This window comes from Palaemon carinicauda, chromosome 20, assembly GCF_036898095.1.
Source record: "Palaemon carinicauda isolate YSFRI2023 chromosome 20, ASM3689809v2, whole genome shotgun sequence".
NCBI lineage: Eukaryota > Metazoa > Arthropoda > Malacostraca > Decapoda > Palaemonidae > Palaemon > Palaemon carinicauda.
This window is the reverse complement of record NC_090744.1, coordinates 45,013,817-45,030,984: the sequence shown is the minus strand read 5'-3', so window position 1 is coordinate 45,030,984 and position 17,168 is coordinate 45,013,817. Positions and strand designations below refer to the sequence as shown.

General features: G+C 47.1%; 1 protein-coding gene across 1 annotated transcript in view; it reads right to left on the bottom strand.

Moving 5' to 3' along the window:
• Nucleotides 1–17,168, bottom strand: part of LOC137660321 (uncharacterized) — a 275,741-nt gene that overhangs the window by 228,365 nt on the left and 30,208 nt on the right. Inside the window, exon 2 of the mRNA XM_068395140.1 lies at nt 4,508–4,831. Within this exon, the coding sequence (XP_068251241.1) occupies nt 4,508–4,831 (324 nt within the window). The remainder of the gene's footprint in view (nt 1–4,507; nt 4,832–17,168) is intronic.

The following is a 17,168-nucleotide window of genomic DNA, read 5'->3' as shown; positions in this document are numbered from 1 at the left end:
GGCGATCCTTTGGAGTGGACACCACAGTACCTGCCTGAAAAGAAGGGGGCGAAGAATGATGCACTAACCTCTCCGCAGTGTCTTCCCTGTCCTGCACTATAGTCCTGCGTTTGGATGGAGGCAATCCCGAGCTCTGTCTAGGAACACGCGTTCCTGCTGCTACCACTGGCTGCGAAATTCGCCGCGAACGATGGTCGCGCGGGCGAGCGATCGCGCGGGCGCGCAGGCGAATGATCGAGCGGGCGCGCAGGCGAGTGGGCGCGAGGGTGTACAGGTGAACGAGTGCGTGCCCGAGTCGGCGAACGAATGCGTTGGCGCGATGGCGAGGGAACGCGTTGCCGCGTGGGCGAGGAAGGTCGCTGGCGACGTAAATCAGCAGGTGATCGGTGGTGAGCTGGCGAACGCTGACGTGCAGGTGAGCGATGGCGCGTTGTCGCATGGTGACGCGTTGGCGAGCGATAGCGCGCAGGAAGCGCAGGTGAATGATCGCGCCATGGTGAGCTAGCATGGCGAACCATTTCCTTCCAGAACCTCTGGTCGATGACGCGTTGAAGAACGCGTGCGCGCAGGCTGTAAATCACGTGGGCGGTCCGGAGATCGCCGATAAACAGGTGATCGTTGACGCGCAGGAGAGCGCTGACGAACAGGCGATACTAGGATCGCCTGTGAACGCTGGCGAGCAAGGGGGCGACGCTTGAGATCCTGTGAAGGAACAGGAAGAGCATAGGCGCGTGGGCGAACATGTGCTTTAGAAACACGCTGGAAAACGCGGACGATGTTGAGTAGACACAAGATGAGGATCGCGAGAGAGCTCAGGAGACTGATGGCGCGCAGGGTGTCCAACAGGGACTGCAGGATGGTCAGAGACCACAGGAGAGCGCTGGCGAGCAGGAGGGCGATGATCCTCAAAAGAGTGCTGACGAACAGGAGAGCGCTGACGCTCAGAAGAGCGCCTGTGCGCTAACACTGCAGAAGGGCGCGCAGAAGAATGCTGGCGCGCTAAGCGCTCTTCAGGAACCACAGGATGTAGGATGTCCTCAGGAGAGCGCTGACGAGGAGGGGGAACATCACGAACAGGTGAGCGCTGACGAGCAGGAGAGCATTGACGAGCAGGAAAGCGCTGACGAGTAGGAGAGCGCTGACGAGCAGGAGAGCGCCTGTGCGCTAACACTGCACGTGAAAGGGAAGAATCCCTTTGCCCCGAAGGGACAGTTGCCCGTCGGGTGACGAGTTCCCCAGAAGGTGAAGTTCTAGCAGGAGTTGGAGAACGGTCTGCAGAGAGGTCCAAAGGAGCAGGAGCTGTAGGCTGAGTACGACGAGGAGAGACCCCTTCGGAGGAAGAAGATCCAAAAAGGCACCTCTTAACCCCCTTATAAGGGGAAGGGAGGCCCTTGCGACGCAGCGGACGGTTAGCCTTACGGCGAAGGCGGCCACGGGGAAGATCATCAGGACAAACAGTCCTCCGAAGGGGAGTCTCAGTCAAGGCACTTCCCTTAGAGGGAAGCTGAACAGCAGAAGAGCCCGTAGGACTCACTTCCCCCTTTGAAGGATGTACGGAAGGGGGAGGAGAGCCGTCAGCACCATCATCCTCAACTGCACCTGCAGAGGATTGCCCCGCCCCGTCGGAGGCCTCTGCCACCACGACGTCGACGATAGACAGAGGGTCTACCTCTGCTACCGCCGGCGACTGCTTAACGGCGGCCCCCAACGAGACAAGGTCAATCAAGGCGACCCTGGAGGGCAAGCCCTTAAGCCCCAGGGAAGCCCAAATCTGTAAGAGATCATCATTAGACAACAAATTATCAATAACCTCCCCCGGAGGAGGAGGGGGAACCGCCCCGCTATGGGAGGCGACGCCCTCTCCCCCCACCCAAGGTCGGGAAACAGAACTAGGGCTTGCGCTACCACTCGGCCGACTCTCCTTAGGAGCCGGACGAGGGGGAGCTTCGGAGGAGGTTTGGGCGGCGAAAGAAGAATCCCGAGAACCTTCCTCCTTCAAGGCAACCCCCGAAGGAGAACGGTCTCTCTTGGAGTTCTTCTTACGCCGGCGGCCAAACCTCTCCCACTGGGAGGCAGACCACTCCCTACACATGTTTTCCTGGTCACACCGTCGGCCCCGACACTGAGGGCAAAGGGTGTGAGGATCCGTATCCAAGGCCGACATAAAGGTCCCACAAGGGCGGCCGGCAATACCAGGGCACGTACGCATAGTAAAGATAATAATAATAGGTAGTCAACTTCAAACACACACAAGCTGTAGTAAAGAAAAAGCAGAAAAAATATTAAAGGCTGTCAACGAGGACGATGGACAGACACGTCTGTTCATCGCCGAGCCAAAAGTGAAGTGAAGCAAGTCACCGGTGTGTGGGGGGGGGGAGGAGTAGCAAGCTACCCTTCCCCTACCCCTCGCTAACTAGCGCGGGGGTAATTAACCCTAGTTAAAACTATTGGCTCGTCATTTCAGCTGCGCTAAAAGGTAAACCCAATGTAAATAGCGTGGTTTGTATTTCGGTTACGGAACAAAACAATTTTGGATTACAAACGGTACAATCTTTATTTCTCAATAAAAATTACGGTACATTACAGTATTGCATTTAAAACCTAAAAATTTGTAAAACTTTATTTCCAATCAATATTAAACATCAAACCTGCGACATGTATAAATCTAACACCACTAAAACTCCTCACAGTTATCACTGCCTGTTTCGAAAAGCTGTTCGAACATATCACGAGATTTATCATATACGCCATCATCGTAAGAATTCCAGTCCGGTTCCGGTGAGTCGACTTAGGCTTCGTCGTCGCATTCGTACAATAAATCGTCTTCACTGCCATCCATGGCATTTGAGATCACGTATTTTTAAAATTATTTTATGACACTTTCCACCTTTACATTATCCTATGCTTTTATAACAAAATCGCAAAGAACATAAAAGAAGAAGAAAGAGGAGGAACGGGCATTTCGTACGTGAGCAGCTGATGAGCGTAAAAAAAAAACAATGCAGGCTAGGTGACGTGTGTTCTAGGAAAACAATAAAGGATTTGTTTTTTTATCTCATTTATTTTTAATTTATAAGGATACAGTAAGCAATATCACCATCTTTACATAACCTATATTTCATAAGATATCTGGTGTTGCAAAAGCTAGCCTAGGCTATACACAGATGGTTTTATGATTGAGCAGTCATCTTATACTACCGATATGAGATAAATTCATAAAAATTTGCTCAAATTTTGTACCTCGTCTTATATGAAGGTCGCCTTAAACGTGGAAATATAACTGCCAGGTAAGTTCTATTCATAAAAACAGAATTACAATTATTTAAATCAGCTAAGAATATTCACTAATAGTGAGAACCACTGATCCTCCGAAGGGAAGTGTTCCCCACGGAGAAAAGCTGAAAAGTTAAAATACAATTATAATTTTACTAAAAATAATTGAGACAAACAAATGGAAGAGCAACCTAACCCGCGCACAGGAAAGGAGCTTCCCCAATAGTACACTGTTGTTGTAAAAGTGAACGACCTCGAGAAGAGGAAGACCCTAGTCAATCTTTGAGAGGCCACATTTCCTTCACTCAGAAATCCATGTTTCCCGTAGGAAAAAGGAAAAGCCGAAGACAATAGTTGAACGAAGAGGGTCCAGGCGATGACGATTCCCCTGCGGCGGCCAAGTTAACGGTTATATGCCGACGGGAAGACCGATGGACCAGAGGGAGAGGTCGTTCCCCACGAAGTGGAACTATGCTGGCCTTGCTAATCGTATATGTATCACACACACAGTACAAACACTAAAAAGGAAACTTATCACCATTTCTAAACACACATATATACATAAACATTAAGAATGTTTTTATATATATACAAGTACAGTATAAGAAAAAGTAAGTTAAAAGACAAAAATTAATGGCAGTCCAGAATACGCGAGGAGGGAGAGAGGAAACAACCGCTCTCGATCCGAGCCAAAAGCAAAGTGACTAAATCACAGGTGTGTGAATGGGAGTGGTAGCAAGCTAAGCCCCCTACCCCTGCTAACTAGCGGTGTGGGTAGTTAACCCTCGATGAATTTTAATGGCTCGTCATTTCAGCTCCGCCAAAAGTATAACCCCTAATAAATAGCGTGGTTTGTATTCCAGTTACCGAACAAATACAGAATTAATTATAAAACAATCAAATGGCGAATCAGGTTTAAGGCGGGAGAAAGCGGCAACATCCACACTACCGAGCCAAAAGCAAAGTGAGTGCTCAGCCCAGGTGTGTGAGTGAGAGGGGTAACCAGACACCCCCGCCTACTCCTAACTAGCGGTTGGGGTATTTATCTCTCACTGAAATCTTATGGCTCATCTTTCAGCATTGCCAAAAGTAATATCCACTATAAACAGCGAGGGCTTGTACGGAGTGACAGAACAAATATTGTTTTCAACACATACCTCATTATTCATGATCTTATTTTGACAATGCATTGATCAAATTTTACAGATTAAAGTTCATTCTAAGAAAAACTAACCCTCAGTAGAATCTGGATCATCTGACACATTTTTCTTCTTCTTCTTCTTTTTCTTAACTCTTTGAGTTGTATTACCGTCATTTGCCATCAAGGTTTTGTGATTGTTATTTGCAGCCTCATTAGGTCTGGTGTCCTTTTTTTCTGTCTCTATGTCAACTTCATTGGATGTGGAGATTTGTTGAACATTTCTATCACCATCAAGTAATTGATTTTTCTTACTTTTCTTCTCCTTTTTCTTCTTAAAAGGAATGGAAACTTCAGCTACCACTGTTTCTTTTTCTTTATGAGCAATATCATCCTCCAATTCAGAGACCTTTCTTTTTCCTGAAAAAGTTTACAGGAATTAGGCTATAAAAGAACTATTGACAGTACTTAAATATTCTATTCTATCTAGACTTAATGCAGTCATTCCAACTATACAGTAGCCTACAAAATAATTCAGCCTACAAGATAATTCATACAGAATTTCTAAGAGAACATATAATGAAAATGTAAGTTTGCTATCTTTAAGCCCAAACTAGAATATAGTCTGACCTAGGTTAATATGAACAGACAACATTAATGCTACAATATATCAAATTTGGAATAATTTGTATTTTTCCTAACTATACAAACCTGAGGCTCTTTACGTATGAGCATAATTTAGGCGATAGCTGCAACAAGTCGTTAAAGCTCTTGTGAGGTGTATCTACCCTCCGCTAGTTACTGGAGGGGGTAGCGGGGTAGACCAACCACCCTGCTCACACCAACACTAGTAAACAACCGTCACTTTGCAATTGCAGCAGGACTTCCCAGGGAAAGGTGATGTTGAGACCAGTACAGTAATGCCTCACAGCACTAAGTTACTTTGTTCTGGAGTGGCTTTCGAAATGTGATTTTTTCGTGTTCTGAGTCACATTTTACATGTAAATCGCCTAATTCATTCCAAACCCTACAAAACACCACATTAAATCTTATGATAAAGCTACAGTATAACCACAATGAAATACTGTACTGCCAAATACATTAAACTAACTCTTAATACCTGTAAATTAACGGATTTTGAGCGAAGCGAAAAATCTATTTTTGGGTGAGATAGTCATGTCGTCCTGATGGAAGGTTCCTTTAAGTAGCTTCCCAGGGTATATTTGACTACAGTGATATTCCCAGAGAATTTAACTTAAGGTCTCTAGAATTCTAACTCCAGGCAAAAATATCCTTAAAGTTTTCTTTTAGGATATCGCATAATATCAGGGGACGTATTTTTGACACGACACATAGCAATTTGCACCCCGCATAGTGTTTACGCTTCGAGGGGAAAAGTGGCAAAATGAAAGAGGAGTCGTTATAAAATTCTCCTCCGTTACTGTTTGAGTACTCAGATGGCGCCATAATAGTCAGCCATCTTTATTCCTTGTAGCATTAAGTAGGTACTTCTAGATATATTAATATCGGGAGAGATCCTGCCTAGGCCTTTCAAAGAAAGGAGGGCGGGTCCATCAGGACGACATGGCTATCTCACCCAAAAATAGATTTCCGTTTTTTGGGCTCAGTTCATGTCATCCTGATGGAAGTTTACCAGAGCATTAATGTATCGTGGATTTCCCAGTTGTGCCTTAGACTTCAAGACAATATTTCCTTGGTCCTTCAGACCTAAGAGACCTATGACATTACCGTTATATGTCATTTCTTCTAATCATATACTATGTTAGTGCTTCCTGCCCCGTACAGGGAAGAGTCGATCTAGACTCAGGAAAAAGTCTCGAAGTTGTATATTTCATATAACCAACCTAGCATTCAAAAGAGACATGCAGGTCTCACTGTATTTCAATAGCCACAGTTGTATCTAGTATTGGAACAAGTTACTTATAGCTAGTAAGGTTTGTATAAATGTAGGAACAAACTTACTACCTTTGCTCAATTTTTTTTTTTTTTTTTAGAATAAAAAGGGTTGAAATAAATGCTCTCACATAACTTTATTAAAATGTTTAGGGCAAAATAAGACACACAAAACAATTAATCATTTATTGTCAAGCAATAAATAAAGTTCAGCATGTATTTATAACAACATAAAAAATGAAAGTGAAATTCAATTCCATAACATAGACAAGACAAAATAAATCAGAAATGCTTGTTTAACCTGAAAACAAAATTTTGCCACATCACATGAAAATTTTTTGTAAATTTTTACTGTCTTTCTGAGAAATCTGTCTATTTACACTTTTGTAAGAAACACATGGCACTAGTGTGCAGTCTATGTTTCATCACCTTGGTATACTGGAACAGTCCATAATGTCACCATGATGACATTTCACTTACCATGTTGCACCATGAAGTGCCAACATGCACACCCTTTAGAATCACAGTCCCACATAATTCACTGTTCCTCGCTGCACTAAGTGACAGGTTTTAGCACACTACCTGCCGCTACCACGAAACGCTCAAGTTCTTGCATTTGCTTTGCAGAGGGTTTAAAGAACACCCTTGATGACTTCCTTCCAGTAAATGAGGGAAGACTCTCGAAGCCCATAAGCTGGAAGAAATTCAACGAAGAAGCAACCTTCCTAGGATCATGACCTGCGGGTGTACTGTCAGGATCCGCTCTGCGAATAAAGTAGGTGATCTTCGCCCTTTGTTGTTTCAAGGATAAGTTCGAGCCCGATGTGTCTCCTTTAAAGAGCTGTCTTCCCCTGAAGTCTGAAGTTCTGAGTAGATAGACCTTTAGACACTCCATTGCACACAGCGAGACATCTTCCTTCAGAGGGCAGATTCTCCAGGGACCCCACCTCTTAGCGGGTAGCTCATTCTTGGCAAGAAACGTTGGGTCAGGAAAGAGATTTAGCTCACCCGTTTCAGCAAACTGAATATGGCCTTCCTAACTAGACAAGGCCACTATCTCATTAACTCTAGCCCCTGAGGCTAGAGCAAACAAGAAAACAACTTTCTGAGTCAAATCTTTCAAAGGGCAAGCCTCATTGTCCAAACATGAGGCAAAATGTAGCACCTTATCCACAGACCACGAGATAGGCCTTGGAGGTGCTGCAGGTCTAAGTCTGGCACAGGCTTTAGGAATTTTGTTAAAAATTTCATTAGACAAGTCTATCTGGAAAGCATAAAGCAAAGGTCTTGTCGAGGCCAATTTACACGTAGTTATCATGTTGGCTGCTAAACCTTGTTAATGAAGGAGAATAAAGAAAGACAAACAGAAATCCATCGAGATTTCCTTTGGATTCCTTGCCTTGACAAAAGCCACCCATTTCTTCCAAGATGACTCGTATTGTCTTTTTGTAGATTTTGACTTATATTCCTCTAAGAAGTCAATACTTTCCTTCGAGATCCCAAAACTTTTCTTTACTGCTAGGGAGAGAAAATCATGAGATGAAGGTCTCGGGTTTTTTGTAATGGAGCGAAGACAGTCGACTTCTGAACTTGTTGAGACAGAATTGGGTCTGGCAGAGGGATCAGCCTCGGCTGTAATTCCAAAATCAAGGGGAACCAGTTGCTCCAGGGCCACTTGGGAGCCACTAGGGCTGCTGTTCCCTGAAAAGATCTCAGCTTGTTGAGGACCTTCATCAGCAGGTTGGGTGGAGGGAACAGGTAAATCCTGGTCCATTTGATCCAGTCCAGGGACATGGCGTCCACTGCTTTCGCTAGAGGGTCTTCATATGGGGCCACGTATCGAGGAAGTTTCTTGTTGTCACTCGTTGCAAAGAGATCGATCTGCAGTTCCGGGACTTGATGCAAGATGAAGGAGAATGATTTTGACTCTATCGGAGCTATCCTGGATAGAGCGTTCGCTGTCACATTGCGGAACCCTTGAAGGTGAACTGCTGACAAGTGCCATTTCTTCTTTTCCGCTAATCGGACGATGGCCAACATCACTTGGTTGAGTTGAGGCGATCTCGAGCCTTGGCGATTCAGATATCTCATTACCACCTCGTTGTCCAGAATTTCTTCAATGTAAGGAAGACTGCCATGGCTTCCAGAATGTTGATATGAAAGGTCCTGAACAGAGAGGACCAAGTTCCTTGCACTTTGCATTGATGGGAGTGACCCCCCATCCTTCCAATGATGCGTCCGTGTGGATGACTACTGAGGGTGGAGGAGGTTGTAGAGGTATTGACCTCTTGAGCTTTCCGGCCTCCGACAATGGCTTGAGAAGTGATCGTAGTCGAATCGGTATAGTGGTCTTCTTAGATCTCTTCGAGCGTTTGATGCGTATCTTCTCCAGACTCCTGATGCATCTTTTAGCTGTGCTCTTAGCACTAGGTCTGTCACTGATGCTAACTGGAGGGAGCCAAGCACTCTCTCCTATTGGCGTCTTGAAATTCAGTCGGATTTTAGAGGTCTCCTGACAGATCCCGCTATCTCTCTCCTCTTTTTTAATGGAATGGAGAGACGATGAGACTGAAGATACCAATGTATGCCTAGCCACTGGAACTTCTGAGCTGGAGATAGTCAAGATTTTTTGGTGTTGATCTTGAATTCCAGATGTTCCAGGGACTGGATCACTTTTTTGGATGCTTGCAAGCAATCCGCTTCGGATACTGCCCACACCAGCCAATCGTCCATATGATACTACCTGGACACCCTGTAGGCGTAGTTGTTGAACAACTGCTTCTGCAAGCTTCGTGAAGATCCTTGGGGCTATGTTTAGTCCGAAGGGCATGGCTCTGAAAATATACTTTCTTTTTTGTATGCTGAATCCTAGGTAGGAGGAGAGTGGGCGATTGATCAGAATATGCCAATAAGCATCTGCCATGTCTATGGAGACTGTGTATGCCCTTTTGGGCAACAGGACCCTTATGTGTTGAAGGGTCAGCATCTTGAACTTGTCGTTCTCGATAAACTTGTTGAGTGGCGACAAATCCAGAATGACTCTGAGTTTGTGAGTCCTTCTTTGGAACACAGAAAAGCCTTCCTTGGAATTTGATGGACTTCGCCCTCTTTATCACCCGTTTGCTCAAGAGCTCTAGGGTATATTCTTCCAGAACAGGGGTGGAGTGTTGGAAGAACTGAGGAAATGTTGGTGGAGCTGTCTTCCAGCTCCAACCCAGTCCATTCTTGATTACGCTGTGGGCCCGGGGATCGAAGGTCCAGCAATCCTGGAATATTCGGAGTTTTCCTCCTACCGGAAGCATCTCATTGCCTCTGGTTTCCGGAGGGCTTGCCTCCTCAACTGCTTGCTCCCCTACCCCCTCTTCCTCTAGAGGGGTTTCTAGAGGAATCTCTACCTGACCTCCTACCTTTAGGGCAAAAGGTAGTGGTCTGCCTCTCATAGGCAGGAGTAAAGACTGGTGACTGAGTCACCATCTGCTGGGGCACTAACTGGTAGGTGGGTTGGGGCTGTGCTAGCATCTGTGGCACTGCGGTCGCGGGAAGTTGATGTCTAGCAGGGCGAGTTGGCACTCTTGGCCTTTTTGTCTTTCTCTTCGGTTGGGGACCCTCATCCGGAGAAGACTTCCTTTTGGCCTACATGCCCCACTTCTGGAGAAGATTTCTATTCTCCGTGGTGGCCTTGTCGACTATTTCCTTAACCAGATCGTTTGGGAACAGATCTTTCCCCTAGATATTGAAAGATATCAACTTCCTGGGGTCGTGTTTAACCGCAGCCGAAGCAAACACGAACTCTCTACAAGCCCTTCTTGCCCTAACGAAGCTGTAGAAATCTTTCGTTATGATTGCCAAGTGTGCCTTGGCCATGACCATGAACATATCTGGGGTTCTTTGCTCACTGGCCATTGCCTCCATGGACACCTCTCCTTTGTATCTTGTTCCCTGCGTAGGAAGAACTTAGACAACTTGGGAAGGTTTTCGTTGAACTGACATCCAGTGATATCAGCCTCCAACTTCCCGACTGAGAAGGTAAGTTGAATATCCTTCCAGTCTTTGTCATCAGATGGCAAGTCTACAGAAAGGGGCCTACACTCTTCTAGTGTAGGGCAAGGTTTCCCTGCTTCTACTGCCTTAACCACCGCCCTGAATGATTTTTCCGCAAAGGGGAAAACCATAGTTGTAGGAGCAAGAAAAGAGGGATGCTTCTTGCTCAGGGCCGGCACCTTGGAATTGGTGAAGCCCTTGTCCTTCAGGCTGCTGGCTAGCAAAGCCTGAGCCTTCAAATGGTCAAGCACTATGACCTCCTTAGGCTCTGTCTCCTCCTTGGATACCGGTTCCGTCCTTAGACGAACAAAGCAGTCTGGATAGGACTCAAAGCTGGGCCAGAACTCGACTTCCTCAATAGGTACTGCTGCTCCCAGCTTCTCTGAAATACAAATCTTACCAGTTGTTATGGACATGTACTCAGCATGCTTGCATGGGTTTACCTCGGAACACGAGGGAAGTTCTTTAACACCGAGTCTCCGTTGAGACCCATGGGCCGCTGTAATTTGAAGAATTTCCTTCCTGAATTCAGCTTCCCTTTGCTCGCTCTTCTTCTCATACATTTCCATCATCGCTTTGATGGCAGCCAGGGTGTCGTCTAACCTCCCAGGTTCAGGAGCGGAGGACGTAGAGGGTACAGGTTCTGGGGCAGGAACCGATGAAACAGAGACTGTTTCGCCTTCCTCCTCTTCCGTCTCAGGAGCCAACGTTGACTCCTCTTCTCGACCTTCCGCCAGAAGGTCCTTTTTGGTGTCCTTTGACATCCGCTCATCTAGATGGATGTCCTTCATTGCATCAGAGACATCCGTGTCAGAAGAGATCTGGATACAAGGGATCTCAGGGTGAGGCTGAGGAATCACAGCATCCGCAGATGCTTTGGGAAATAGAAGATAGAAGGGCTCTCATACGCTCGCTAGGGAGGTAAGGCCTCGTGGAATTCTTTTGAAAACCACGAACCCATTTGCGTATCTTATCCCGAGCTGCATCCCTTGACTCCGCTGTCTTGGGATTTTCAAAAGCCTCACACGTCAGGTCCTTACATACTGTACATACCCGTGGGTCCCAGTATTTGAGAGGTCCCTTGGTGATGGAACAGCAGGAGTGTGTCCTACACTCCAGATGGCCATAGAAGTTCCTGCGGCGAACATTGCAGAAAACGCTATCGCACTTGACATAGTCCTCCTGTAAGGAGAGGAAAATAAAATGAGTATAATGTAGTCTATCTCACTAGACTAATAAATATTATAATAAGTATTATAATAACAATTTCCATTTTATTTTATTGCATATAGCTTAGGATAGGTAAGCTAGAAATGAAATAGGAAAGACACATACATGTGGTTCCCGCCCAGCCAATTGCTGTGACCTCCCTCAATATTAATTCTAGGGTATCCTCAATAGGAGGCCCAATGGAAAGTTCTAACCTATAAAGATAAAGTAGTGAAAACAACACCTACTTCTAAAAGAGTTAATAATGATGGTCAAATCAACTGATCATCTATCAGTGTAAAGAAAATGGAATTCCTTACCCAATTCTATAAGGTCTCAACAATAGACTGCGCCTGGACACACAGAGTATGTTGGAAAATTTTACAACGTTATAATTATATACCACAGTTTTCTGTCTGCAGTATGCTCTATACTACAGATGTACTTACTACTGTATATTCATATACAATAGTTGCTGCCGGCAAGGCTAGTACCTCAGGCTTAATTCGACTGACACAAAATTGATCTTGCATATAGCCGGCAGCCCGCCGGCTAACCGGCAACCACCGGACGCCGGCGGGTCACCGACTACCGGCACACTATCCCAGCCATCATTCAATGTGACTGAGTAGTGGCCAGAGAACCGACACTGCTGGCTCTCGCCGGCAGAGTCAGAAGTGACAGTGAATTAACGGTTGTCGGACCACGAGCCTAGCCTGCATCTTGCCGGCAAGGTTAGTAGCTGATGGCACTAGCCATTAGAGAGAGAAAGCAGGGAGTGAAGGGCGATGTAAGAGTGGCGGCACTAGCCACCGTATCGCTACCTTCCTCCTGAATGAGGGTTCTAATGGAAGGGGTAAATATGACAAATTCGTAGATAATTTGTATTTTTCCTAATTATACAAACCTTAGCTATTTAATAGGGGTATTACTTTTGGCGTAGCTGAAATGACGAGCCATTAAAATTTAACAAGGGTTTACTACCCACACCGCTAGTTAGCGGGGGTAGGGGAGGGTACCTTGCTACTCCCCCCTCACACACACCTGTGCTTGAGCTCACTTTGCTTGAAGGTAGGACTTCAAGGGGGATAGGGCTGGCGGGCAAGTTTGGATAAATAGCTAAGGTTTGTATAGTTAGGAAAAATACAAATTATCTACGAATTTGTCATTTGTTTCGTAACTGACATACAAACCACGCTATTTAATAAGGGTGACTCATCCATTAGGAAGGGTGGACGTCCCAGCCAGTACTGGCTTTTTGGCTTTGACCGGGGGCTCATTATTTGAGTGTGTCAGCACCCAAGAAATAAGGAGTCCCTGCACCTAGCTAGAACCTTGCTACGCAAGGACTGCGGCCTATGCAAGCTGTGTGTGAAGGCATAACGAAGTGTGACTCGTCCTAGGAAGTTGATCTGAAGTTCTTTAGATGGAAACTTGTAGACTAGGACTCTCCCAATACCACCTCGTCAGGGTATGGGGACGTGACAGTATTAACTTAATACTACAAATACAAGGAAACATGGTTTACCTGCAGTAGTTTGAAGTCAGCTATGCAGAGAACCCAGGATGATGCTTTCCCCAAGAGAGGGGATGATGAAGAAAAGAATAAGGGCCAGTCAAACCTTTTCATTCATGCAGACTAAAACCGGGTAACAATGCCCTCAACCTTCTGCTACTTGTCCAATAAGGAGCTTGAGGTTTTAAACCAGCTGTTGTGCAGCCACCACAGGGCCGATAGAGAATGTATCGAGCCTCCTGTGGGTCACGTCTTGCAGGTAGTGGGCTGTGAAGGTTGTCCGACGCTTCCACACTCCACCTTGAAGGACCTGCGTCACTGAAAAATTCTTTTTGAAGGCCAGGGACGTAGCTACGCCCCTGACATCATGTGCTCTAGGGCGACGTGACGGAAGAGGATCTGGATTCAGGGACAGATGAATCACCCTACGAATCCATGCCGAGATGGTGTTCTTGGTGACCCTCTTAGTCCTCCCTGTGCTAACGAATAAGGCTGGCACATGAGGACGAACTGCAACTGTTCTTTTAAGATATAGCCTCAAACTCCTTACTGGGCATAGTAGGAGATGGTCTGGGTCATCTGTTAAAGAATGGAGACTAGAAATCTAGAAGGAGTCAAATCGAGGATCCGCTACTCCAGGATTCTGAGTCTTAGTAATGAACTCAGGGACGAATCTGAATGTTACCTCCCCCCATCCCTTTGGATGGGCGATGTCATATGAGAGACCGTGAAGTTCGCTAACACGCTTGGCCGAAGCCAAAGCTAGTAGGAACACCGTCTTCCAGGTTAGGTGGCGATCTGAAGCCTGGCGTAATGGTTCATTGGGAGGTCTCTTAAGAGACCTGAGAACTCGAACCACGTTCCATGGAGGAGGTCTCACTTCCGACTGAGGGCAGGTAAGTTCATAACTTCGTATGAATACGGAAAGTTCCAGCGAAGAAGAAATGTCCATTCCTTTCAGCCTGAAGGCTAGACTTAAGGCTGAGCGATAGTCTTTCACTGCCGAGACTGAAAGGCGCATTTCTTCCAAAAAATACACGAGGAACTCCGCTATTGTTGTAATAGTGGCATCGAGTGGAGAGATACCCCTTCCACAACACCTACCACAGAAGACTTTCCACTTTGCCTGGTAGACTGCTGCAGATGACTTTCGCAGATGTCCAGACATCCTGACCGCAACTTGTTGCGAAAATCCTCTCTCAGCGAGGAGATGCTAGATAGTCTCCAGGCGTGAAGTCATAGCGAAGCTAAGGCTTTGTGGAAGATGTTGGAATGTGGGTGTCTGAGTAGATTGTGCTGTGGAGGGAGCTCTCTCGGTAGCTCCGTTAGCAGTTGCAGAAGGTTCGGAAACCATTCCGCGTGATGCCATAGCGGAGCTATGAGGGTCATCGAAAGATTGACCATGTTCTGGTCTTGTTGAGCACCCTCCTCATCAGACAGAACGGGGAAAAGGCGTAAACGTCGATGTTGTCCCACCGTTGTTGGAAGGCATCTTGTCAGAGAACCTTGGGGTCTGGGACTAGGGAGCAGTACAGCGGAAGCTTGAAGTTCAGAGCTGTTGAGAACAGATCCACAGTCGGAGAACCCTACAAAGTCAGGACTTTGTTGGCTACTATCTGAGACGCTCTGCTCAGACTGTCGGCGAGCACATTATTCTTGCCTGGAATGAAACGTGCCGATAGCAGAATCGAGTGGACTTCGGCCCATCTCAGCATCTCTACTGCAAGATGGGATGGCTGCTTTGAAAAGGTACCTCCCTGTTTGTTGATGTAATCCACTACTGTGGTGTTGTCGCTCATCACCACCACAGAGTGACTCGCCAGGTACTGTTGGAACTGTTGAAGGGCCAGAAAGATGGGCTTAATCTTTAGAAGATTTATATGGAGGCACTTTTCTGATTCTGACCACAGGCCTGAGGTTGTGTGGTGCAGTACGTGGGCCCCCCACCCTTTCTTTGAGGCGTCCGAAAACAGCATCAAATCCGGGGGGAGGACGAGAAGATCCACTCCTCTTCGTAGGTTCTCGTCTATCACCCACCACTGGAGGTTCGTCCGTTCCGCAGGTCCCATAGGGATCATGATGTCCGGGGAATCGTAACCTTGAATCCACCGGGACCTGAGTCGCCACTGGAGGGATCTCATCCTGAGGCGACTGTTGGGAACTAGACGAGCCAAAGAAGAAGGGTGACCGAGGAGACGTAAACATGATTGGGCTGGAAGTTCTTCTCGTCTGAGAAAAGGGCTTGCGACCTTCCTCAGCGTTGCTATCCTGTCGTCTGATGGGAAGGCTTTGTGGAGATTAGTGTCTATAACAATGCTTAGATATATCAGTCCTTGAGTGGGAAGCAGAGAGGACTTCTCAAGATTTACCATGATCCCCAGATCTTGGCAAAGTCTCAGAAGTTTGTCCCAGCGTTGAAGAAAGGATGACACCAAGTCTGCTAGGATCAGCTAGTCGTCCAGATATCGGAGGAAATGGATGCCGATCCTGTGTGCCCACGACGATATTAGGGTGAACACTCTGGTGAAAACCTGCAGTGCTGTGGAGAGACCGAAACACAGCACCTTGAACTGGTACTCCTTATTGTCTAGGCTGAATATCAAGTACTTCCTTGAAGACGGATGGACTGGGATCTGGAAGTACGCGTCCTTCAGGTCCAGTGTACACATGAAGTCTTGCGGTCTCACTGCTAGTCTGACCGTGTCTGCCGTCTCCATGCTGAACGGAGTTTGTTTGACAAATTTGTTCAGAGCCGAGAGGTCGATGACTGGTCTCCAGCCTCCAGACGCCTTCTTTACAAGAAAGAGTTGATTGAAGAAGCCTGTTGATCCGTAGAGGACCTCTTGGAGAGCGCCCTTCTTCAACAGGGTCTGGACTTCTGCCCAAAGGGCTTGCCCCTTTGTTGATCCCATGGCAAGGGAGCTCAATGACACTGGATTCGTCGTCAGGGGAGGTAGAGATGTTGTGAACGGGACGCGATATCCCTGACTGATTACGGAAATCGTCCAGGAATCGGCCCCGAGTTGCTGCCACCTGTCTGCGCAACTTTGTAGGCATACCCCCACTGGTGGACATGCAGGGGAACTGCCAATCCTAGCGTTTGCGGCCTCGACTGCTCCCTCTAGGATTCTTACCTCCTCTGGAGAACTTTTTACCTTTCCTGTCCTTGACAGGAAAGGCCTTAGACACCACTTTCTTCACTGCTGCCGTCGGTTTTGTGGTCTTGGTCGGACAGGACTGCTGGAGTGCTGGAGGCTTATAGGGCTTGGATGTCAAAGCCCTTTGCAGGAGGGAGTCTTGGTGGGACTTCCTCAACCTCTCAGCGGCCTGTTCCACATCCTTAGGCTGCACTGGCCTTAAAAGGTTTTTGAGTGCCAAATACGCGGTCCAAGACCGTGTCTTTGCCCTCTCGAGGGAGGGTCTCTGGGTCGGCAAACCCATTGAGAGCCCTCATAAGAGTCAGCACCTGCCAAAATGCATGCTCTGACTCTTGTAGTTCTCCTCCGGATGTTGAACTTGCAGCGAAGTCTCCTGTCCCCAAAGGCTCTTCTTGGGGAGATTCGCGGACGTACCGTCTTCGAGTCCTTTGACTCCTTCCTAGGAAGGATGTAGGATGCAGCGAAGTTGCCTGTCCCCAAAGGCTCTTCTTGGGGAGATTCGCGGACGTACCGTCTTCGAGTCCTTCGACTCCTTCCTGCGAAGGATGTAGGACTCTAACATAGACGGTGGCAAGTTCTTTTCAGCACCTACCCGGGAAGACTTTTCAACGCAAGGTGGGGTTTCCCTAATTGGTGCGATGGGGGAACGTCCCACCTCACGTGACTCCCGAGGATGAGAAGTCCTCCTCCGACAGGGAAGGAGAAAAAGTCTGGGGGCGTGAAGGAACCTGCCTCGAAGGCCTGCGAGGAGTCAACTTAGCTCTCGGAGAAGTCACCGCGTCCAGAACTCCTCTTTTTCTCTTCAGAGGGGTAGAGACAGCCAAGGATCTGTGCCCCAACAGAGAGAACAGGCTTGAAAGCCTACACAACTGCTCTAATTAGCGGACCGAACCATGGCTGTTGACTGACAGCAGCCCTG